We start from the raw sequence: 23,973 nt of genomic DNA on the forward strand, positions 1-23,973 counted from the left end.
TGTTTGCAGAGCCAGCAGCCACCCCCACCCAGCCATCACCTCCCCAAGCCCAAGGGGGATGCGACCCTGAAGATGCGGGCTTCAGTGCGTGTAACCCGTTATCTCGAGTCCTGGGGTGCAGCGCGGCCCTTTGCACACCTCAACCACCGGGAGAGTGTGAGCACCAGTGAGACCCCCATTTCCAATGGAAGGAGGTCAAAGGTAGGTCCCCTCCCATCTGGTTGCTGAGTCAGGAGCCCTCGGAGAAGGGACAGGGAGCAAAAGGCTCTGTCCCGCCCTTCCCTAGCTGCATTGTGGGTAGTCTCTGTCAAGCCTCCCTTCTGGACAGGAGGAAGTATTTGAAGAAGGCTCCAATGGGGCCTGGAATATCCTAGAATCTCCTGGCCCTTTTCCAGTCTGAGGAAAGAAAGGCAGACCCATGGGGGATGAGAGTCAGTGTTCAGGGAGTGCTTACCTTCTCCTCCTCGCCCCTTTCAGGCCTCTTCACTGCGCCGACACCGTGCCCTTGCCAGGTAGGTGCACTGCCCTCTTGCACACTGCTTACAGCCCGTGCTATGCCAGGCTCCTCCTTGCAGGAAGGTGCCCCGACCAGTCTCTATCTGGGACAGCCCCTCCAGGCCCAGCCCAAGCCTCCACGGGTTTGCCAGGTCCCAGGCTCTTTGAATGACTGCTGTGTGCTACCCTAGGGCAGGGGCAGCGGGTTGCTGTGTGTTCTCTGGCTTCTGTGCTTATCTTCACCCCAGCCGAGGTGGCCTTGGTCTAGGGGTTAGGGATGTGTCCTCTGCTTTTTACTGGACTGCTGGCTCTTCCCTTAACCCCTTTTATGAACTCAGGGACCCCACCAGATACCAGTAATCCTACTGGCAAGTCCAGCATCCATAGCCTAGCCTCTGGCCAGGTGGGCCCCTGGAGTGATGTAGCTGCGGCTCTAATTGTAGGAGTGCCTCCCCCAAGGGGCGCTTGGATGACGACTGTGATGACGAGATGCTCTCGGCCATCGAGGGGCTCAGCTCCACCAGGTGAGGCCTGTGATCTCTGCCCTCCTCTCCCTCCCAAGGCAGGGCTGGTCCCTCTGCTAGACATTGAACCCTGGCTGTGGCCTGTAGCTCCTTCCCTTGCCCCGGGGTTGTCGCTAAGAGTGTAGCCCTCTCCTGCCCTGCAGACATTGTGCTGCTGTTCCCCCAGGCCCTGCTGCTCCAAGTCTGATGACTTCCACACCTTTGGTCCCATCTTCCTGGAGAAGGGCTTTGAGCGGGAGGTGAGATTCGGGCAGGTACCACAGAACCTGGTGGGTGGGGCATGAACTGCCAGGTCCAGCAAACGGCACAGGGCGGGGAGATCCATGGGGCGCTCTGAACTGACTGCTGGGTAGACGGGGTTCTGCGCAGTCTCATTTGTGCCCATTCCCGTGGGCCTCCCCTCTTTACCTGACACCACCCTAGAGATTTGTCCCTGAGGTTTGGGGCAAGTGAGTGCTTAAGATTTTCAGGAGGATGCTATCCCAAATCCAGTCTCCTGGTTGCATACCTGTGGGACCTCCTGCCTGACTGCTGTGACACACTTTATACCCTATGGCTCCAGAGGTCTAGAGCAACTCATGGCTCCCTACAGGTCTTGGGTCCATATCAGGATCGACTTTACCTTTTCTCCAGGCAGGTGCCAGATCCAGTTTAGACAGGAGCCTGCAGCTCACAGGTGTTGAAGCAGGTTGTCCTTAGCTTTAGGATGTGGCTGTCCTGACCTTCATGGCCTGATGTCCAATATGAGGGGAGGAATCTTCTCCCTGGGGATCTGAGTAAAGTTACTGGGAAGAAAGTGGAGGGGGCTTCCCTTGGCTGTGGGTCACATGGCCCGAGTCTTGGTTGCTCCTCTACCATGGGAGCATGATGGTGTGGTCACAGAGTAGACACAGGGATCCCTCCCTACCTGTGTGTCCAGGGGCTAGGACCCAGATAAAACTCCTTTGTGAGGGGTGAGGTCAGGCCTACTGACAAACGGCCCCAGGAGCAGGAGTTTGTTGCCTGCGTGGGGCCCGAGAAACGAAAACGAAAGCCTTGCTGGGTGTTAAGTATTGCCCATGCAGAGAGGAACTGTATAGTGTTGGCGGGCCAATGACTGTGTGGAGTAGCACGACTGTGTGGAGTAGCACGGCTGTGTGGAGTAGCACTGCTGTGTGGAGTAGCACGGCTGTGTGGAGTAGCACGGCTGTGTGGAGTAGCACGGCTGTGTGGAGTAGCACGGCTGTGTGGAGTAGCACTGCTGTGTGGAGTAGCACTGCTGTGTGGAGTAGCACAACCTCGAGCTCCCGCAGTGGCGCCACACATTTTATTTTAGGATATGAACTTGGAATGGCCATCATAGGGACTTTGCTGGTTACCGTCTCTCACGGTCATGTCATCTCTCCTCCACCCAGTACCGCCTGGTGCCCATCCCCCGTGCTCGCTACGACTTCGCCTGTGCCAGCCTTGTCTTCGTCTGCATCCTGTTTGTCCATCTTCTTGTGATGCCCAGGTCAGTCTGTTGTGGAGAGGATAGCAAGCCCACTGGGGACCAGCCAGAGGGCTGGTGACCTTGGCAGGACCCAGCAGAAACTGACAGGGTGCTTCGTGGCTAACTGGAAGGGACCAGTGACTTCCGCTCTGCATCCCCCCCCCCACTGGAGCAGGGGTTATAGCCCCAGAGCTGGAGTTACTGGCCCTGCCTTGTGACTGGGAGCAAAACTGACCCAGACTCCACCTGCTGCTAAGTCCTGTTGTCTGTGTGGTCTAGCCTCTGGAGAGAGTGGACACTGTCATTTCTCCTTTTCACGTGGATAGGTGAGATTTACAGAGATCATGGCACCCAGCCTGGACCCAAGAACCCTGAAATTCCTACTTCATGTTCTGGGGTCCTGCTGGCATGGACAGGGATGAGGGACCAGGAGGACCAAAGCTTAGCCACAGATAGCTTCCAGAAGGCAGTCCAAAGAAAGCATGACTGGCCTTGTGGTTTTGGATGTGTTTGACAGACTGCACAGGGCTAGTGAGATGACTCAGTGGGTGAAGGCACCTGCCGGCAAGCCTGACAGCTCGAGTTCGATCCCTGCCGTCCACGTGGTTAAAAGAACTGACTCCAGAGTTATTCTCTAACCTCCACATGCGTGTTATGACGTGTAGGCGCCTACATTCTCTCTCTCTCTCTCTCTCTCTCTCTCTCTCTCTCTCTCTCTCTCACACACACACACACACACACACACACACACACACGCTAGATACCACATATGGTAACCCAGGCCTGTGGTTCCACAGCACTCAGTGGCAGAGACATGAGGATCGCTACAAGTTTGAGACCACACTGGTCTATATAGTAAGTTCCAGGTCAGCCAGAGCTGTAAGACCCTGTATCAAAACCTAAGGCCGGACGGTGGTGATGCATGCTTTTAATCTCAGAACTCCAGAGGCAGAAGCAGGCAGATCTCTTGAGTTCGAGGCTAGCCTGGCCTACAGAGTGAGTTCCAGGACAGTCAGGGCTACACAGAGAAACCCTGTCTTGAAAAATCAAAACAATAACAAGAAGACTGAAAGCAAACAAACCAAGCTAAATAAAAATTATATATGAATGCTTAAATTTTTTTTTAATTGTAGTCAGGTGGTGGTGGCACACACCTTTAATCCCAGCACTCAGAAGGCAGAGGCAGGTGGATCTATGTTGAATTCAAGGCCAGCCTGGTCTACAGAGCAAGTTTCAGAACAGGCTCTAAAGCTGTAGAGAAACCCTGTCTCGAAAAAAACCAAAAAAAAAAAAATTTTTTTTTAATTGTATTTTTGTGACTTTTGCCTACGAGTATGCATTTGTACAACATGTGCTTAGTGCCCGAGGCTGTGAGATGGTGTCTGAACCCCTGGATTGGAATTGTAGGTGGTGGGGAACCACCATGTGGATGCTGGGAATTGAACTTGTATCCTTTTGCAAGACCACAAGTGTTCCTAACTCCTGAGCCATCTCTCCAGCCCCCTTACAGCTGCTTTCATGTTTTCATGGCAGACATGGTTCTAGAGGCTCACGATGTGCTCACCTCTTATAAACTTGGCCTCCAGGGGGCCCTGATGACAACCTTGATCTTTATGATTATTGTTTGTGGGGCATTTGGAGTCATTCTTCATGGTCTCCTTTGCTGGGGAGGGACAGGTTGACTACGAACTAGAGAACGGACTGGTAGAGGGGACCTGGACTCACGTTTTCCCTCCTTTCCAGGATGGCCACTCTGGGCGTGTCCTTTGGACTTGTGGCCTGCCTGCTGGGGCTGGTGCTAAGTCTCTGCTTCGCTACTGAGTTCTCAGTGAGTGGATCCCTGAATCCAGTGCATTTGTTCTCATCCCTGTGGCCTCTCCCTCACCAGTAGTTGGGCAATGGTTGGGTGCCCACTTTACCTCCAGGAGAACTGAGTCCCTGCAGACTGCTCCCAAGTCCTTAGCCTCCCAGGCTGGTTAGGGCCATCCATCCTCCTGAGTAAGGCTGTCCTTCACCCCAGCTGCTGTTTGCATGCCTTGTTCTCTCCATAGAGGTGCCTTCCAGGCCGAGGTACACTCCAGGCCATCTCGGAGAGTGTGGAGACGCAGCCCCTGCTCAGGCTGTCCCTGGTTGTGCTGACTGTTGGCAGCCTACTGACTGTTGCTATCATCAACATGGTGAGTTATGGGGTCAGGCCAGGGGAAAGTGTAGGCGGAGACTGCTCATTTGTTTCCTGATTGCTCAGAGCCGAATAATCCACAGAAACTATATTAATTACAGCACTGCTTGGCCAATAGCTTAGGCATATTCCTAGCTAGCTAAATTAAACCATTTCTATTCCGTGTATTGCCATGAGGCTGTGGCTTACCAGGTAAGGTTCGGAGTCTGTCTCCTTTGGCAGCTATGTGTTATCTCATCTCCCTGACTCCACCTTCTTTTCTCCTCTATCTCTGCTTGGAATTCCTGCCTTGCTCTATTCTGCCCTGCCATAGGCCCAAAGTAGCTTCTTTATTTACCAATGGTAATAAAACCTATTCACAGCATACAGAGGGGAATCCCACATCAGGAAAGGAACCATGATTCTAGAATCCCACTCTTGTTGCCTGAGCAGTTCCATCTGGGGTGACCCCTTCATAGCTCTGCAGCGCTCTGTGGGGTCCCCAAGTGCAGGCTTAGAGCTCTTCACCCCTTCAAGGGAGGGCTTGAGGCACCCAGAAACGCTACAGATACGTGCTGACTGCCAGCTCCTCCTTCCCACTCTTTTGGACTCTTTCCTCAGTAAGGGATAAGACTTGCCCTCTGGTCCAAGTCCCGTGTGGGTAGTTGCCAAGCAGTCTGTAGGAACCCACAGCCCTGCCTTATGCTAGCTCTTTCCTTTAGAACAGAGGCTCCTCCACACTGTTCCTACACTGTAGGCTGCCGTTTTCGGAGTGCACTCTCATGCCTTCCTCTGAGTCCAGGAGAAAAGGGGGCTCTTGAGGGGCCAGTCCTAGCCTTTTCTCATGCTTTCCCTGGGCTGCTGCTGTCAACACATCCTGTTCTGTAGCTCTCCCCACCCCAGGTACTTCATACCTGGTGGGTGCTGTGGACACAGCCGCTTGCTGGGCTCAGCTGAGATCCTAGCACCCAGCATCAGGGCACCTTTGGTTCCTACAGTTGTCACCCGCCTTGGGCCTGGCAGCTCTTCATCCGTGGATCTACTCTAATGGCAACCTGTCTTCCCTCAGCCGCTGATGCTTAACCCAGGCCCAGAGCAGCCTGGAAGCAACGAGACAAGTCCGCTGGCTGCAAGAACTAGAGTTGGGACCCTGTGTGAGCTCCTCCCGGTGAGTACGCTCATCCTGGCTCCCGGCACCACCCAGCCCCTGGCCAGTCCTCTCGTGCTGCTGGACCACTCTGGCCAGAGCACAGCTCATGGTTTGAAGGTCCGAATCTTAAGGCCTTGGAGAGGAAGAAGAAACCCAGTGTCTCCCAGTCTAAGTGGAGAAGGCCAGGTCCAGGCAGCCAAGACTGTTTCCTGCCTACCCCAGTGCTAGGGAAATAGAAGACTGGGTCACTGCTTCTTGATGTAAGCCTTGGGGTGGGCAGGGACTGCAGGCCAGCATCAGTTGCACTAGAGGGTGTCTTTGGGTCATTCTCCCTGTGCAGTCAGAATCTCTGCATCAGAGGTTAATTGAAGCCTTAAAGGAATAAAGGGCTGGGCCCAGGACAGCTGACATAAACCTGGAGAGGCCCAAGTCAAGAGTAGGGGTCATGAGACGTGGGGAGATTAGGGCTGACCTTACACCAGTGCTATGCAGTGCCCTTGCTGATCTGCTGAAAAGGGAAGCCGAGGGCCAAGGATGGTACAGATGCCCGGCCATGGAGCTCCTCAGCAGGAGGGGACTGTTCCAGGCATGCCTCCTGGTGACTGACACAGGACATTGTCTCCACCTGCAGTACTACACCTGCAGCTGCATCCTGGGCTTCATTTCGTGCTCCGTCTTCCTGCGGATAAGCCTGGAAGTGAAGGCCATGCTGCTGACAGTGGCCTTGGTGGCTTACCTGCTGCTCTTCAACCTCTCCCCGTGCTGGCACATCCCAAGCAACAGCACCGACACCAACAGCACACATAGGTGGGGCCCTACTTGCTGGTGTCTCTGTAGCCCACTACTGTAAGTTGGTTTGTTTCAACCTAGCGCTTGGCCAGAGCATGGCACATCTCTGTCCATGGTACTAATGAACCATACTGTGAACAAATGGATTTCTGCTTTCCAGAGGCACCGTGACTGGCCCAGGCTCCAGGTCTCCAGCAGTGAGCTGGGTGTATGGCTTACTAATAGGCTCTTGGGGAGGTCCTGGCGATCTGGCTTCTCCTCTTTCTGGGCCTGTCGAGTGTGAGATGGGAGCCATGAGCCAGTTAAGTCCGACCTGTGGCCAGATCACCAATGTCAGAAGTGGAGATGCCCAGTGTCTTCTGGGTAGTGCACACTCCTGTGGGTTGAAGAGTGCCCTGCAGCCTTCAAGGTTTTGGCTTTGGATTGAGGACCTAGAAAAAATTGTCTGCCTTACTCTGGCCAGGTCCTTATGTTAATCCACAGCCACTGTCGCAGCTCCTCACTCAGCAGATGGGCTTTTTGGAGTGATCCACAAGTCCCCCTTAAGTTCAAGAGCAACTGTTTACTCCCTACCCCTTTAGGACACCTCCACTCCTGCCTGCTGCACGAAGCATGCACAACCACACCCTTGCTCCAGGGGCTCAGGTGACAGCCCCCTTCCCCAGCAGATGCTTAGAGAGAGACCTGAAGACCATGATCAACTTCTACCTGGTCCTGTTCTATGCTACCCTCATCTTGCTGTCTAGACAGGTGTGTAGACTCCTTGTCCAGCTTCTGCTGAGCAGTCGGTGCAGAGAGCAGGGTCTGAGATACCAACACGGCAGAGGCCTGCCATGGAGGTGCTGGTCTTGTTCTGCACAGGGCTGAGCAGGGTGGGCAGCACTGTAGGTAGGCTGGTCCAGTACCCTAGATCCCAGCCCTGGGTGGTATGTCAGGTGACAGCTATGGCACTGGCTCCCTGGTTTGCAGATTGACTATTACTGCCGCTTGGACTGTCTGTGGAAGAAGAAGTTCAAGAAGGAACATGAGGAGTTTGAAACAATGGAGAATGTGAACCGCCTCCTCCTAGAAAATGTGCTGCCAGCCCACGTGGCTGCCCACTTCATTGGAGACAAGGCAGCTGAGGTGTGTGAAGGTGGGGTGCTCTAGGAGTCTGTGGGCAGACTGGGCTACTCAGCAGTATCCCTGGAGCATGCTAGATGCAAAGGCAGGCTTGCAGTCAAGTCAGGGCTCTATGTCCACCAGGGGCTGTGGGTAACATGCCTCCCTGGCCTTGACTTCCACCCTGGGGAACAGATTATGAGGTTCAAACATACTGAATTGTCTGTCATCTAGATGTTCTGTATCGTTAAGAATCTGTACTTCCATGAGGTGCAGAGCCTTTCTGTCACAGGAAACAGGTCCAGAGACAGCTCACTATAAAGTCACCTCCTGACTGGATTCCTGCCCTAGCTGCATTCAAGCTGTCACAGCTCACACAGCCAACCGGCCTGGCCTGGCCCTCCCCACCAGCACCTGAGCCCCTGGGTTAGTGGTCTTAGGGTCCTGTTTCTCTCCTGCCCTGCTGCAGGACTGGTACCATCAGTCTTATGACTGTGTCTGTGTCATGTTTGCATCCGTTCCGGACTTCAAAGTGTTCTACACTGAGTGTGATGTCAACAAAGAAGGGTTGGAGTGCCTGCGCCTGTTGAATGAGATCATTGCTGATTTTGATGAGGTACAACCTGTCTAGTATGCACAGGGGTTGGGGTGTACAGCCTGTCACCTGTGTAGTGGCAAGGCAGGGTGGAGATGTACGCTTAACTATGAGAGGCTCTGGCTCGATCCTTAGTCCTGTAAGAAAAAACAGTAGTCAAACAAAGCACGAGGTCAGTAGGCTGAAACTATATACATTAAATATCAAGAGACACATTTTCTTTAATCAAGCAAGGAAACTTTTATTAAATCTCTACTGGACAGGTGCCAACAGGTTAGGTCCTTCCAGAAAAACTCTGACCCAGGCTGGTTTGTGGAAGACACTGACCCGCCTCTGAGAAAATTATGCTGGGTAGGTTGCTCTTAGAAGGATCAGAGTGCAGAGAAGGGAAGGGATGAGGTGATGGGAGCTGTGTCCTCACCTGCAGTCATGAGCACAGATGGGCAACGATATACACAAGATGTGTTTGCACTGCACATCAGGGGAAGGTGGGTCCTCTCTTCCTTTTCTCAGCACCAAGGCTACAGAGGCTTCTTTTTGTTGTGTAGCTGCTGCTGAAGCCCAAGTTCAGTGGTGTGGAGAAGATTAAGACCATTGGCAGCACCTACATGGCTGCAGCAGGGCTCAGTGTCCCCTCAGGACATGAGAACCAGGTACTCCAGGCCTGTATCCCTAGTCCTAGCACCTTACTAAAGGGTGTGTCGGGGATCCCTGGTGGGAACAGGAACCCTATCCCCACGGGATGTGCGTGCCCTCAGTTAAGGCCATCCATGTCCTGCAGGACCTAGAGAGGAAGCATGTGCACATCGGTGTCTTGGTGGAATTCAGCATGGCCCTGATGAGCAAGCTGGACGGAATCAACAGGCACTCCTTCAATTCCTTTCGCCTTCGAGTTGGTGAGGCTTACAAACGGGCAGCTTAGCCTGTGCACACCCTCTTGTTTGGAGGGTGTCATGGGCCCTCTGCTATGAGGTTTCAGCAGACCTTCTGGTGTTATTAACATTGATCTCCCTTGCATATGCTCATGAAAAATGTGTATTTGTGCATGTATGTATGGAGGCCAGAGGTCAACCTCGGTAGCTGACTATCCTATTTCCTGATTGTCTCCCTGGGATCTGGGATTTGCTAATGAGGTGAGGCTGGCTGGCCCGCCAGTGACTCAAGAGATCTGCCTGTGTCCACATCCCCAACACAAGGATTACAGGTGTCATCACTCTCTCTACACGGGGTGCTGGGGATCCAACTCACATCCCTAATGTTTGTGTGACAAACTGAGCTATCTCTCCGACTTCTTTTTATTAGTAAATTTAAAATGACATTTATTTAGTGTGTGACACACCACAGTGCACATGTGGAGATCAGAGATAACTTATAAGAGCTGGTTCTCTTTCCACTGTGTGGGTTCTGGGAATTCAACTCAGATCACCAGACTTGGTGGCATCTTTACCTGATAAGCCACCTTGGCAGCCAACCTTTGAAAAATTTAATAATATATAACTATAAATTCAGGGCCTCTGGGCGGCGGTGGCGCATATACTGAGTCCCACGACTTCAGAGGCAGAGGCAGGCGGATCTCTGAGTTTGAGGTCAGCCTGGTTTACAAGAGCTAGTTCCAGGACGGGCTTCAAAGCTACAGAGAAACCCTGTCTTGAAAAACAAAACAACAACAACAAAAATCAATTATATCAATATCATGGCTGCAAATATATAATCTTAAAATACAGAAAACAGATTTATTAAGCTTAACCAACCATAATCAGTTTTATAGGTAGGCACTTAAAGCCTATTTATTTGCTGGGCAATGGTAGTGCACCCCTTTGATCCCAGCACTTGGGAGTCCAAGGCAGGTGGATCTCTGTGAGTTCGAGGCCAGCCTGATCTACAAAGTGAGCTAGTTTCAGGAAAGCCAGGGCTACACTGTTTAAAAAGAGAAATTAGCAGATACCAGGGAAGAGCTAATGAGTTTAGGAGTATGGACAAGAGACAGTTGGGGCCTTTCTTATCACAGGGGCACAACCTAAAGGAACAGTTTCAAGGGAACTTGCACCCACTGCCCTGCTAGCCTTTCTGTGGGCTCCCTCAGTGTTACTATAAATGGCTAACTGTAAACCATCCTAAGGTATAAACCACGGGCCTGTGATTGCTGGAGTGATTGGAGCACGCAAGCCTCAGTATGACATCTGGGGAAACACAGTCAATGTTGCCAGCCGAATGGAGAGCACTGGAGAGCTTGGGAAAATTCAGGTAAAAGTCCACTGAGAAGCATCCGCTTGGGGAAAACACATGTCCTGAGGAGGTATCCTGCTCTAGGACACGGCCCATTTCTCACTCGGCTGTGTGGCACTGGCCATCACTGTTAGAACAGACAACAGACAGACACTGCTCTTTTTCATTCCAGGTTACAGAAGAGACATGCAACATCCTCCAGGGACTAGGATATTCCTGTGAGTGCCGAGGGCTGATCAACGTCAAAGGCAAAGGAGAGCTGCGGACTTACTTTGTGTGTACAGACACTGCCAAGTTTCAAGGCCTGGGGCTGAACTGAGGTGTCTGGTAGTCTGTCTCCTTCCCTGAGGGAGCCAAGTATGCAGCCCCATGCCAGCTGCAGATGGCTGTGTGGCTGCTCTGGACTTGCACTACAGGATGGACGGCTCTGACACACGCATCAGATTTTGTTTGAAGCAGCTACGTTGTCCAGAACCTCTGTGCAATTCCTAGCTAGCTAGATCACTGGTCTACTGTGGGCTGTGCTTGTTCCCAGGATGTTGGAAGAGACCTTAATGCATGACCACGACTGACACCACCTTGGTAGCCAGTGAACAGCATAGTTCCAGGAGGCTCAGCCAGGCTGTCTAGCATAGGTTAAAGCCTCCCTCTTCCCATTAGTACCCACCATGGGATGCTAACCTCTCATGCAGGCATTCTGGCAAATGGAGTTGAAAACAGTGGGCATGTTGGCAGGTAGTCTCAATTGACATGTCACTCTTTACCATCTCATTTCTGTCTGAAATGAACGTGTCATTAGTGGAAGTTCTATTGCTACCAACTCTTAGATGCTAGGCAACAATCTCCTTTCTAGTATATTTTCTCAGCCACTGACTACATGTAAACAGGACTGCTGTTCAGTGTCAGTTCATAGGATTAGCTTGGCTGTAGGGTGGAGTTCTGAGAGAGGGGGCTCACACAAGGAGCAGCAAAAACCTTGGATCTGTATCCAGCATTTTTGGAATAAGTCTACTGGGACAAGGTTCAGGAAGCTGAAAGTCTAGAAATGAGGTGTAATGTTTCAGTTCTTCAGTCTGCACTTTATTTATTTTTTTTAGAGACAGAGTCAGCCAAGGCTGGCCTCAAACTTTCAACTCTCCTGCCTCAGTTCCTGAGTGTTTCGAATAGATGTGCACTACCATGGCCAGCTTTTTTTTCTGTGGGAAAGCCTGTGTAGAAAGGGCTTAGACAGCCTGTGTACCTCTTGCCCTTTCTCTAGTCTTCTGAGCTGACTGCTGAGCTGACTGCAGAGCTGCAACTGTGATCTACATGTGCAGGAACATGTGTGGAATTGAGCACCTAAACAAATGCCAAGTTGCTCTCACGAGTCAAGGCAAATTCAGCTCTGTGTGATGGCATCTTACTGTGCTTTAGCTCCAGACCACTCAAGCTGATGACCAACATCCCACTCCTTTTGGAAAGTGACTTCATTGCCACAGAACTTCACTACGTCATGGCATTCTTAGACGTCACCAAGGAACCTATTAAGCACAGAACATCATGCACACAGGAGTCTGCAAATGATGTACGTGCTGTAGGCAGGGTGCCTGACCAGCCAGGTTTACCTGGGACTTCGGTTCAAGATAAGTAGTCAGGGATGCGGAGGGAAGGACAGGACCTACCTGCCAGAACTGTGTCCTGTGGAGCTTTATCAGCCGAGGGAAGAGGGGCTGATTCTAGTCTGCATAAAGGAATCCAGCAGTGGTCAGGGCTTCCCAGCAAGGCTCCCCTGGGGCTAAGAAGGTTCCTGCTAACGCCACAATGCAGTTTACAGGGAGCAGGAATGAGCCTCCCTGAAGCTGACACACTTCTACTCTTCCAACATCCAATAATTCCCCCTTCAACAGAAATCCTAGCTTGAGTTTAAAAACAACTTGCTACTGTTCACACATCTTCAACTGAAGCACTGGGCTAGGAGTATTAAGTTACTACTGTTCAGGTCTTAGGAGCGTAACTGACAAAAACACTTGGGAGTTATGCACATACTTTTTTTTTTTTTTTTTTTTTTTGGTTTTTCGAGACAGAGTTTCTCTGTGGTTTTGGAGCCTGTCCTGGAACTAGCTCTTGTAGACCAGGCTGGTCTCAAACTCACAGAGATCCGCCTGCCTCTGCCTCCCAAGTGTTGGGATTAAAGGCGTGTGCCACCACTGCCCGACCACATACTTGTTTTTGAATTTCCAAGTAATTTCTTCACAAGTGTCTTATTTTATCTTAGGAACTTTTTTAAAACCCTTCTGTGGTTCAAGGATTCATTTCAGGGATCCACTAAGGTGGCCCTCACTAACTACAGAAAGTAATACCCTGTTCTGGCTTACTGAAGGACACTCCCCGACAAAAGATGATTACTGTGTACTTCATGGATAACAGGTCAGTGCTTTGAGCAGGCGCAGGCAAATAACTATGGTGTGTTCTGTATGTGTACTATTTATAGCTTTACTGTAACATCTGTCTCTCAGTGTTTCAGTTTCAGAAATCAGTGCCTGGCTCTTTTATATGTCCTTCAAAAACAAAACAAAAACCTCAATGTCCTAAGGTGTTTTGAATTAAGGTATTTCTGAGTCTTCAGGAACTGACCTGTGAATTATGGGTTATTGTCTAAATATATATATATATAATCTCCGAGGCAAGGTTTCATATAACTCAGACTGTCCTCAAACCTTCCACTCCTAATCTTTCTGTGTCTACTTCTAGAGTGCTAGGATTACAGACATGTGCCACTACAGCCAGTTTTTCTTTTTGTGTACGTATGCATGTTCATGTGTGTGCAGGGCTACATCTGTGGAGATCAGAAGACAACCCTGGGTATTAGTCTTCACCTTCTACCTTGAGAAAGGGTTTTTGTTTTCTCATCCGCTAGCTTCATGCTAGCTGCCCTATGAATGTCCAGGGGTCGTTGATCTCTGGCTTCCATCTTCCTATAGGAGTGCAGATTACAGACATGCACTCCACCGGATCAGAACATGGGTTCTGGGGATCCAAACTCAAGTGGTCAAGCTTGCACAAGCACTTTACTCACTGAGCCACACTTCACTTGCAGCTCATTGTGGCCAATTTATGTGGTGCTAGGGGCTCAGAATTGCTAGCCTTCAAGCACTCTACCAACAGACTCATACCCTTCAGCCCCTAAACTCTATTTTAGAGACTAAAATCAAAATCTAAAAAGACTTGATTAACACTTAAGTTGATTTTTTTATTCTATTAGCATAATAATCTACAAGAGAGTCACACTATAATTTCTTTTTCTTTCCTTTTTTTTTTTTGAGATAGTTTCTCTGTGTAGCTGTGGCTGCATGGAACTCACTTTGTAGACCAGGCTGGCCTTGAACTTATAGAGATCCATCTGCTTCTGCATCTTGAGTACTGGGATTAAAGGCATGTGTACCACCATTCCTGGCTCCCAGAATTTGAAGAATCAGCTTTCCTTTACTGTTCTTGTGCTGGCTTAATGATTTTAAATCAAGAAAAATGGGTATTTCTTCTGGTCTATATTTTTGCAGACAGGCAAAGGGGTTATGTCCACACTGACATTCTATCTATTTTAAAATCATGTGTACGTATGTGTGCATGTGGGTATGTACATACAGTGCCGGTGCTTGCAGAGGTCAGAGGTCAGAGGTTCTATGGAGCTGAAGTTACAGGTGTCTTTGAGCTACCCAATGAGGATGCTGAGTACCTGACTCCAGTCCCCTGAAGAACAGTATGTGCTCTTAACTGCCAAGTCATCTCTCCAGTGCCCCCATCTCCACCTTTTTTTTTTCCTTTTTGAGGCAGGGTTTCAGTATGTATCCCAACCAGACTCAGATTCATGGCAATCTTTTCTCAGCCTGCCAAGTACTGGGATTGTAAGTATGTGCTACCATACACAGCTTGCTGTTCAAACAGGTTATATCTTGACACAGATTTAGAAAAATCATTCATCTCAGCCCAGTGACATGTGATAGAAGGGGACATATCTAATGGTTTCCTACTTAATCTGCTTGGTCACTTGACCTTTGTTATTTCAGATAAAGGGAAATGATCCAAGGGCACAGGTGGCCTTGGAGAAACTGAGCAGAAGCAAGCTCTCCTTTAAGTTCTAGACTCTAATGTATCTAAAAGTGGTTTGGTTCATCTTATTTGTGTGTCCTTTTGCTATAGCTCCAAATAACCTAAAAAAAAAATACACTAGACATATTTTATCACCATGAATCTCCTAGCCCACTGTTTTTTCTTTTTGTATGTGGGGGCAGATGTAGTACTCAATAACCACAAATAAGGAAACCATTCCCATCAGGTACACAGAGGGCAGAACATACCAGGAAACTTTAACACTACCTTGAGAGTGTTCACTTTCATGGTATGATGCTAGAAAACCTCACTGGACAGAACTGCGTTTTGTGTTTACAAAGCTGGGTCCTGGGCCAGTGCGATGGTCCGGTGAGTAAAAAGGTGTTTTAGTCTGGTGACTTAAATTTAATCCCTAGTAACCACAACTCCGAAAAGTTGCCCTCTGACTCTACACATGCACCATGGCATGTGTGCATGTGCCCAATGTGTATATATCACACATCCAATAGTAACAGCAATAATAAAGCTGGGTTTGCTCAGGTAAATCAAACAGTGCTAGTGGCAGTCTGAAAGGCTACCAGGATGGCCTGCTCACAAGATTTTTGGAATGTCATTCAGATGAACTCTGGTAAGACAGATCTTACCAGAGCTTGTAATTACCTGCTTGTAATTTTTTAGTGAGAGTGGAAAATGGGTAATTAATTTATTTTGAGGAGCCACTTCTTTGGAAGATGATCATGAAAAAGGCTAGTGTGTGTTCTAGGCATCTATCCTTAGGCCCACGTCAGACCAAGTCAAAGGGCAACTCAGCTGTCACGCCAGCACCTCACAGTCCCAGGTTCAGTTTTATTTCCTAATACAAGTCCAGTCTCGGGAACACTGAAAGGAACTGTTCCAAAGCTTAATTAAAACTCAATTTACAAATAGTTAATATCTTCTGAAAAGCACCTCCAAGTTCAGAATGAAAAAAATATGTACATAATATAACCAAATACCAGGCTAGCTTCAGCTCCCGTCAGGCCCACACTCAGCAGCACAGGTCTCCTTAGGCTCTTCACACTCTGAAGGAGGAAGACAGCACTCAGCATTTTGTCCCACTGGATTATGAACAAGAAGCTAGTGTTCAGTAGAGGCACTGCTTACCAGCCCTCCATGTCACAGTTACAGCTAGGGAGAAGCCTGGCATTAAGTCATTGCAGCAGCTTTTTGACAAAATGTATCAGATCTATTAATTCTTTAAACAATATGGAAAGAAAACTGAAAGATGCCATGATAAAAACCCATTACTTTGTATGCTAATCTCAAAAATTACACGAAACAAACCAGACAAGGGTTCTTAAGTCATCTTAAATGAAAAAGGGACGAGTTTCCTTTTATTCTTAAAAATCTCCCACCCACAGAAAAAGGGCACCTACCTTCTGTCAAATCTACGAAGCTGTTTCCCATGACAGGAGAAGGAACAGAAATTCCCATTGCTTTACGGACTCCATGTATGCTCACAACATCACCCGGCGTCACTTGCTGTGTGAGTTCTTTAAGGTTATTGGTCACTTGTTCAGCTAGGAAAAATGGGGAGAAAAAAAGCACAAGGTACCAAAGTGGTTCCTTTAGAGTTTTGTTTGCACCCCCCACCCCAGACAGGATTTCTGTGTAGCCTGATTGCCCTGGAACTCACTCTGTAGACCAGGCTGGCCTCGAACTCAGAGATCCTCCTGTCTCTGCCTCCTGAGTGCTGGGATTAAAGGTATGTGCACCAATGCCTGGCCTTTTAGAAATTTTTTCAAAAGTCTTGCTATGTAGCTATTGCTGGCCTTGGATTCACAGAAATCCTTCTGCCTTAGCACCCCAAGGGGTGGAATTTTAAGTGTATGCCGCCTAGACGTGTGCATGCATGACATCTAAAAGTCAATGTGAGTTCTTCAGTCACTGTCCATCTTATTTTCTGAGACACGGTCTCTCACTGAACCTTAAGCACACTGGCGTGGCTAGACTGGTGCCTACTCCCACCTCTTATTAAGGCTGGATGCATGCCACTGCACCTTCACGTACTGGGAAACTGAACTCAGGTCAAAGTGTTTTCGCAGCAAACACTTTGCAGAATGAACCATCTACCTAACCCCTGGTAATTAAAAAACAAAACAAAACCCTACAGAACTGTAAATGTATAAATGCAGAACGACTCCATTCAAGGTTGGCAGTCACTGCAGTTACTTTCTCGTCTGGCACCTGCTGAAAGCCTTTCTTTCCCACACCCAGCCTGCTCTCCTTCCCATCCCTGGGACAAACATACCAAGGTATATTTCTCTGTAAGAAGGACCCAAGAGACAGATCATATTGGGAGGAGGTCTGGTGCTCAGCCGCTCGTTCTGTGCCTCCTGGAGTTCCCTGAGCAATCTTGTAGTCTCATCAAGCTTCCTCTGGAACACCTCAGCCTCTGTGTGGTAAGAAGACAATACTGAAGAAAACAACGCAGCCTGTGTTTGAGTTATGGTCCCAGGCTCTGCTATGGTTAGCTTCTACTCCAATTGAGACCAACAGTTCAGCTACTCTCTACTAGTCTCTAAACCCAGTTGGCCCAGATTTTTCTATAGTAAGCATTAGATTAATTAGCGTTGACGTGACAGCAAGTCTAACTGCCTGTGCTGGACACTTTCCAGCAATCTGTGGTCTCAGACACTCACCTTCAGAGTCAAAGACTTCAGCTGGAGCACCAAAGTTTGTTACTGCTTGTAGTGCTGTGAGCCTGTCCCGACTGCTGGACTCCAAACGCACTGTTGGCTCTATTTGGGCAATCTGCTTCAGCAGGGGGGAAAAAGTTAATTATTTGAGCTTGTGAAACCGTGACAGTGCCAAGGAAAAGTCAGTACGATGGCTTGTGCTTACAAGCAAAGTCATTCCACCTAGTCACCTTACAGTCATAATTTTGATTATGTCTCCCAAGAACTCTTTTAGAAATGTTCTCAAATTCTGGCCAAGAAAGTGTCCATAAATCCACACTTCTCTGTAATGACATGACAGCTTATGAAATCTGTATAATTTGTTTCATATGCCAACTACTCTGATGACAAAGTTCTAAAAGCTTGTTACTGTCTGAACCGTTAAGTGCTTTTAGTGACTATGGTAATGCCTGTTTCAAAGGTTAGTGTTTCAGTACATCTACAGCTTCAGCAGTTCCCTGGATCTTCCTCAAGCCCCAAGGCTACGTCATCAGTATTGCACAAGAGAACAAAGTCGTAAGAGAATTTTTTTTTTTGGAATAAGACTCAGAATTTCCATAATTTCAACATAACACAACTTTTTAAGAATTTATCAATCTGCTGGGCGGTGGTGGCGCATGCCTTTAATCCTAGCACTTGGGAGGGAGAGGTAGGTGGATCTCAGTGAGTTCGAGGCCAGCCTATCTACAAATTGAGTTCCAGGACAGTCAAGAGTTACAGAGAAACCCTGTCTTGAAAAACCAACCAACCAAAAACCAAACAATTCCCCCCAACCAAATACACCCCCTCCCAAATGCATCATTTCAATTAATTGATAAGAACCAAGAGTTCATGGTTCCATTTTTACTTGGGTACTAACTGCGCTCCAAGTGCAGTCAGTCTGAGCACCTGGCAGCCCACACATGGCTGAAGAGTGTGCAGTGCAGGAAAAATATGTACACTGATTTACCATTTCAGCCTGGCCCACACAACCCCACTCAATGGTCTTTTTCTTAACCGATTTCCTTTCCTATTCTTTCACTAAACACAAGACCATGTTGGCTCCTCTATCCATGAAGATGGCATGGCTACTTAAGTACCATCTCCTTTATTTGGACCTCATATCACAAGTTTTCCTTCCTTCAGTTAAAGCTTGGTGTGAGTCTGCCCAATCTTAAAACACCTCTATACAGCTCAGTGTCCTCAAGTTGTGTGACCTACCACGGTCTATCCTTTGCCTCTACTATTTTACTGAGATGCTCTGATGATGGATGATAAACGACACTTGTCAGGGCCCTTCACTGGGCTTATCTATCCCATCTTGCTGAACCTGCTCCATTTCTGCTAACCATCCTTTCATGGGATTCATACATTATTCAACTTTGAACTTCAGGGTTCTATTCAGCCTTTTCCATGCTCTCCCTGAGGAGTCTCAAGTGAGTGGCTGAAATAAAATTAATTTTGAATCACTCCTGTCAGATTCACACCATAGCCCAGACTTTGGACTTCCTGGCTTATACTTCCAGCAATGTCCCAAATTCACTTGGCAAAACAGAAACTCTTGGGGCCTTTTCTCTCAAAAGTTCTTTTCCCTGCATGTCCTATATGAGCTAATAATCACCTATCTCACCCACCAGGTCTTGTCAGTCTTTTATTATGTCTCTCTTTTGTATAGCTGAGGAATCTTCTGGTGCATTTCCCAAATTCAGATTATCTTTATGTTGAATATATATATATACACACACACACACACACACACACACACACAGTTTAAGACAACTCCCACAAGCCTCTTCAAACAAAAAAACTGGGGTCTCTACATAGCCCTATAGTCCTGGGACTTGCTATATAGAACAGACTGGCCTTGAACTCAGACTTCAGCTTGCCTTTGCCTCCTAAGTTTTGGCATTAAAGGTGTGCATCACTATGCCAGCAAGTCTGAGAGCTTTTAAATGGTCCCTCTCTTTATAATTTACCACAGTAGCCCACCTTTTATCTTCTAGGAGAAAATCTCAGCTTTTTAGCACTGCACAGGGAACATCACTGGGTTCCCACCTACATAGGCTCACTACATGTCTTCCTTTTCCTGGGGACCGTGATTCACCTGCCTCCTGAGTTTATGTCCTCTATGCTGGGAGAATGAATGCCTCTTCATCTTCCAGCCCTGTTCTTGCTCCTGAGAGCATGAGCTCCCCAACCCCAAGGGTGCACGCTGGGCAGTTATAATGTGGTAATGCCTTTGAGTTCCCTTCTTTAAATTTTGTCTATGACATGAGCTACTTCTAAACTCCCCAAATTACTGCTTTCACTCCAGATGATACTCAATACATTTTTATAAAATAATCATTGTGTGTGTTTATACATGCCATGGCATAGAATGGTGTTCTGGAAGTTAGAAGAGTTTTTGTGGAGTCATTTCTCTTCTTCCATATTTATATAAATTCCAAGGATTGAACTCCATCCCCAGGCTTGTATGACAAGCATCCACCTGCTGAGCCATCTCACCAGTTCCAAGTAGTATTGTCACCTTAAAATAAATAAAGCCTAATCATCTTAACTTTTCTCCATTTAAGGAATAAAATGTAAGTACCTCTGCTTCTCTTGCTGTGTCCAGTGGTCTGGTCTGGCCTTCATCTTCAGATGAGGACTATATGGATAAAGGAAAAACTTTTTATGTAAGCAGTAAATGCAAATATCAAGCTAAATAGAAAACATAACTTTGTGGCAAGAGAAAAGTATACCACTTATACACTTATAGTATCCTTAAAATATTTTAAGTGATTTATTTTAATTTTATGCGCATTTGTGTTTTGCAGGAATGTATGTCAGTGTGAGGTGTTGAATCACTTGGAGCTGGAGTTACAAGTAGTTGTGAGCTGCCATATGGGTGCTGGGAAATTGAACCTGAGTTCTCTGGAACAGTAGCCAGAGCTCACTGAGTCATCTCTCCAGCCCCAAGAATATATTTTTTAAACCAAAATTAATTAATATAATAATTATTAACATTCTGAGTCTTTGTGAGTTGCTAGTGATGTTAAGATCCATGTCTGATTACACATAGCCAAGTGTGTGGTGCATGCCTATAAACTAGCAATGGGAGACTGAGGCCCTGTATCAAATTTTTTTTCTAGAACACTTTTATATATATGTATATATGTTATGTCTATATAAGAATATATTTGGGAAGTAGTATATAAATATCTAAATATATAGTCTTTTTGACAAGCATTAAAGAAACAACATTCTAGCCAGATGATGGTAGCACATACCTTTAATCCCAGCACTTTTGAGGCAGAGGCAGGTCTATCTCAGTGAGTTCAAGGCCAGCCTGTTCTACAGAGCTAGTTCCAGGAGAGCTATGACTGTTACAGAAAGAAACTTTGTCTCAAAAATCAAAACAAAACCCAACCAATCAAACAAAGAGGCAAAAGAAGCAACATTCTGGCAGTAGAGGCTTACTGTAATACATACAAATGCCACAGAATGTAGATGATCCCACATGATTGTATGCATATTAGTGCAATTCACACATAAAAATGAAACATAGCTAGCTGGATGTGGTGGTGTACACCTTTAATCCCAGCACTCTGCAGGCAGTGAAGGGTGAATCTCTGAGTTTGAGACCAGCCTGGTTTACAGAGTTAGTTCAGGACAGCTAGGGCTGTTACACAGAAAAACCCTGTCTCCGAAAAAACAAAAAGAAACAAACAAAAAGCACATCATGGACATCAAAAAAAGTGTTATCTTTTTTGAAGGTTTATACTCTGATATAGCCCATTTCTAATTTCTAGAAATTGTAAACCAGAAGACAAATTCTGTGGAGTCATTTCTCTTCTTCCACTTTTATACAGAGTCCAAGGATTGAACCCTATCCCCAGACTTGTGTGGCAAGCATCTTTACTGAGCCATCTCACCAGTCCCTAGTAGCAATGTCACTACTTTATATGTGTAACCTTTCTAGGATAAATTCTGAGAGAAGGAACTGCTAGATCACAGGGCAAAAAAACCAAAAAACAAACAAACAAAAAAAAACCAACCAAACCCATATTTAAAACATAGCTAACAAATCGAAGCAATCCGATTCTAGGTAATTACTAATTCTAATTAGTCGAGGGGAAAGATCAAGTACATTTATTTTTGAACAGATGAAAAGGTATAAGGAAAAGAATTCACGTGATATCATTTTGCAGCAGAAGTCACTGAAGTTGAGGCACTGGGTCACAGCAACCATTAAAAGTTATGACTTCTGGAGCTAAGAGCACTTGTTCTTGCAGAGGGCCTGGGTCTGCTGGTCAGCACCCACATGGCAGCTCACAACCATCTCCAGTTCCAGGAGACTTGGCAGGCGTGCATGTGGCATATGCATGCAGGCAGAAAAAGTCATACACATAAAAACAAATAAATATAAACATTAAAAAAGTGACTTCCAAGACTCCTCTAACATGGTGACCAGAACATTGTAGACATCAGTAGGAATGCTTCCTGGCTCTAGTGTCTGAGTCAGGACTGAATAAACTGTTTTGAACTGAACTACAGAGTTCACAAGCGTTGACAAAGAGTCAGTGGTGAAGGTTTTCCTTTCTGAGGCTACTAGTTTGGTGCTATCTCTATCTCTGCACAACAGGGAAAGCACCCCCCCCCCCCCCCCACAGCATCTGTCAGCTTCATTCCCAGCTCAGGCGCTCCACAGCACCTGCTGACTTCTGAACTCTATTTCTGAGTCTTACCAAAATTAGTAGAGTATGGCCATGTTCTAACTCTCTTGGATCCTGGAGCTGACTTATTCCTTTCGGTTCATTGTCCTCCACCCACAGCAGGCTATCCTTTCAGGGGGAATGGAGTTCATCTGTCACACTGGTTAATCCCTGGTCTCATAACATTGAGTGTCTAGGGTTTCAAAGCTATTTATAAACAGCCTGTTTCTTTAGTAGCATGCTTACCACGTCCAAGTCCTGTAGGCTCCTGGAATGTCCTCCTTTTGTTAGAACATCTAGTAAACTATCTGCCATAACATACGGGTAATCTTGGCATGTGGCCAAAAACTCAGAGACACTGAAAATAAAAGTTGAGAAAATCACTTCTACAGAAGTAGTTTCTATGGCTTGCTTGGTCTCTACCACAGTCAACTCTTCCCATTAGATGTCCCGTGGTTTATATATACTTCAAAATGTTCTGTTCACAAACAGCATTGCATCTACATACTTACCAGTCACTAATTTACCATCATGAAAGCACACACACACACACACACACACACACACACACACACACACACACACACACACACTGAAGCAAAAGTGAAATGTTCTGAGGATCCCTGAAGAAAGCAAGGATGTTAAAGATGAGGCTCAAGTAAGTCCTGGGGCTTCTTGCTAATTCCCCTTAATAATCTTATTCAACTCTAGATTTTCCTATGTACCAAAACTTCAAAAAAATCATGATTGTTTGCATAAACAGGTATTGCAAGCTTAAAATACTCCAGACTGAAAAATCAGCTACTTTCCCCAAGTAGTGTTCTGATCTAAAATCATCCCCCTTTCAGTAAACTGCAAGTCTAAAAACCCTGATATCATCCCGACTTCTCTTACCATCCAGTTAAAAACCAGCAACCTACTAATTACTAACCCTCAACACCACAATGGCTGCTTCCCTGGTTTACTGTTCATGTCCTGGTTTCTGCCCTTGAAGCCTATGCTTTGAATACTACTTACTCAAGCAGTCCCCTTCAGAATCACAAGCCAGACTGGGTCACTACTCTATGTGCCACCGACCATCTTCTGACCCACTGAGAACACCAAGTCCTCACAGCAATCTCCCATAGTGACCCTGTGACCACTGCTTTCCCCTCCACCTGTTCTGCTCCTTACAGCATTCCTGAAACTCTTGGCTGGGTCAGGCAAGCCCTCAGTTCAGAGAGAAGCACTGCCGCTTCCCTCTCCTGCCACTGAAACTCAGCATCACCACCTCTACTTGGGCCACTCTGTCTTGTTCCAAAGCTCTGTCACTCTCTTGACAGGAGGGCATGGTTCTGTATGGAATCCTCACTATCTGGAAGAATGTCTGGCACATAGTGGGCACACACTGATAATTTGTGGATTGCCTCAATGAGTAATCTACAACAAATGTGTCCCATTTTGTGCAGTCTGAGGATAAAAACTGTTCAATCTGAAACCACAGCCAGTATCTTAACGTAGGGACCCCGTCTGAAAACACAACACGAGCACGCACATTTAATGTGAGTGATCAGAGTTAAACAACCCCCAACCCAAATATAAATGAACAAAACCCAAAACAACAACAAAACCCCCAAACCAGGGGACTTGTTAGTCTACTGGATTAAATTCTTGAACATAATAAAAATTAACAAAGTACCAGGGCCAAGAAGAGAAAATTCAGGTTCAGTGTCCCATCCTGGGCACAGTCCTGGTAAACTGGGAAAGTATCTCATTAAGCTGATCAGATAACAAGTACTCAGCATCCCGAAGAGGAATACGAAGTTATTGACCCACTGAGACATGTAAAAGGAATGGCTGGGAGTCATTACAATGGTTTGGTTGGAACATGATAGTTAACTGTCCTGTATGTGGGTTGCTTTAGAAATTAAGTCATCATGTCCTACATTTCAAGGCTTAGGGAAAATGCTTTGTTGGTTCTTAAGATGATCAAGTCTGAAACATAACTG

General features: G+C 47.1%; 2 protein-coding genes across 3 annotated transcripts in view; one reads left to right on the forward strand and one right to left on the reverse strand.

Moving 5' to 3' along the window:
- Positions 1-13,050, forward strand: part of Adcy7 (adenylate cyclase 7) — a 55,222-nt gene extending 42,172 nt beyond the window's left edge. The window contains exons 11-26 of the mRNA XM_075976820.1: positions 10-201; positions 478-512; positions 939-1,019; positions 1,186-1,258; positions 2,414-2,511; positions 4,234-4,318; positions 4,542-4,667; positions 5,718-5,816; positions 6,430-6,605; positions 7,169-7,337; positions 7,557-7,712; positions 8,158-8,304; positions 8,832-8,936; positions 9,065-9,179; positions 10,403-10,527; positions 10,682-13,050. Of these exons, the coding sequence (XP_075832935.1) occupies positions 10-201; positions 478-512; positions 939-1,019; positions 1,186-1,258; positions 2,414-2,511; positions 4,234-4,318; positions 4,542-4,667; positions 5,718-5,816; positions 6,430-6,605; positions 7,169-7,337; positions 7,557-7,712; positions 8,158-8,304; positions 8,832-8,936; positions 9,065-9,179; positions 10,403-10,527; positions 10,682-10,828 (1,929 nt within the window). The 3' untranslated portion in view covers positions 10,829-13,050. The remainder of the gene's footprint in view (positions 1-9; positions 202-477; positions 513-938; positions 1,020-1,185; positions 1,259-2,413; positions 2,512-4,233; positions 4,319-4,541; positions 4,668-5,717; positions 5,817-6,429; positions 6,606-7,168; positions 7,338-7,556; positions 7,713-8,157; positions 8,305-8,831; positions 8,937-9,064; positions 9,180-10,402; positions 10,528-10,681) is intronic.
- A 2,371-nt stretch (positions 13,051-15,421) lies between these two features.
- The window catches only part of Brd7 (bromodomain containing 7), a 33,045-nt gene continuing 24,493 nt past the window's right edge, over positions 15,422-23,973 (reverse strand). The window contains exons 12-17 of one of the 2 annotated variants that reach the window (XM_075976823.1): positions 22,232-22,343; positions 19,882-19,938; positions 17,277-17,391; positions 16,886-17,029; positions 16,011-16,154; positions 15,422-15,656 (exon numbers count right to left, since the gene is read on the reverse strand). In XM_075976823.1, coding sequence (XP_075832938.1) covers positions 15,601-15,656; positions 16,011-16,154; positions 16,886-17,029; positions 17,277-17,391; positions 19,882-19,938; positions 22,232-22,343 — 628 coding nt within the window. In that variant the 3' untranslated portion in view covers positions 15,422-15,600. The remainder of the gene's footprint in view (positions 15,657-16,010; positions 16,155-16,885; positions 17,030-17,276; positions 17,392-19,881; positions 19,939-22,231; positions 22,344-23,973) is intronic. The other variant, XM_075976822.1, reaches the window with a different exon arrangement.

The sequence above is a fragment of the Microtus pennsylvanicus genome, chromosome 6, assembly GCF_037038515.1.
Source record: "Microtus pennsylvanicus isolate mMicPen1 chromosome 6, mMicPen1.hap1, whole genome shotgun sequence".
NCBI lineage: Eukaryota > Metazoa > Chordata > Mammalia > Rodentia > Cricetidae > Microtus > Microtus pennsylvanicus.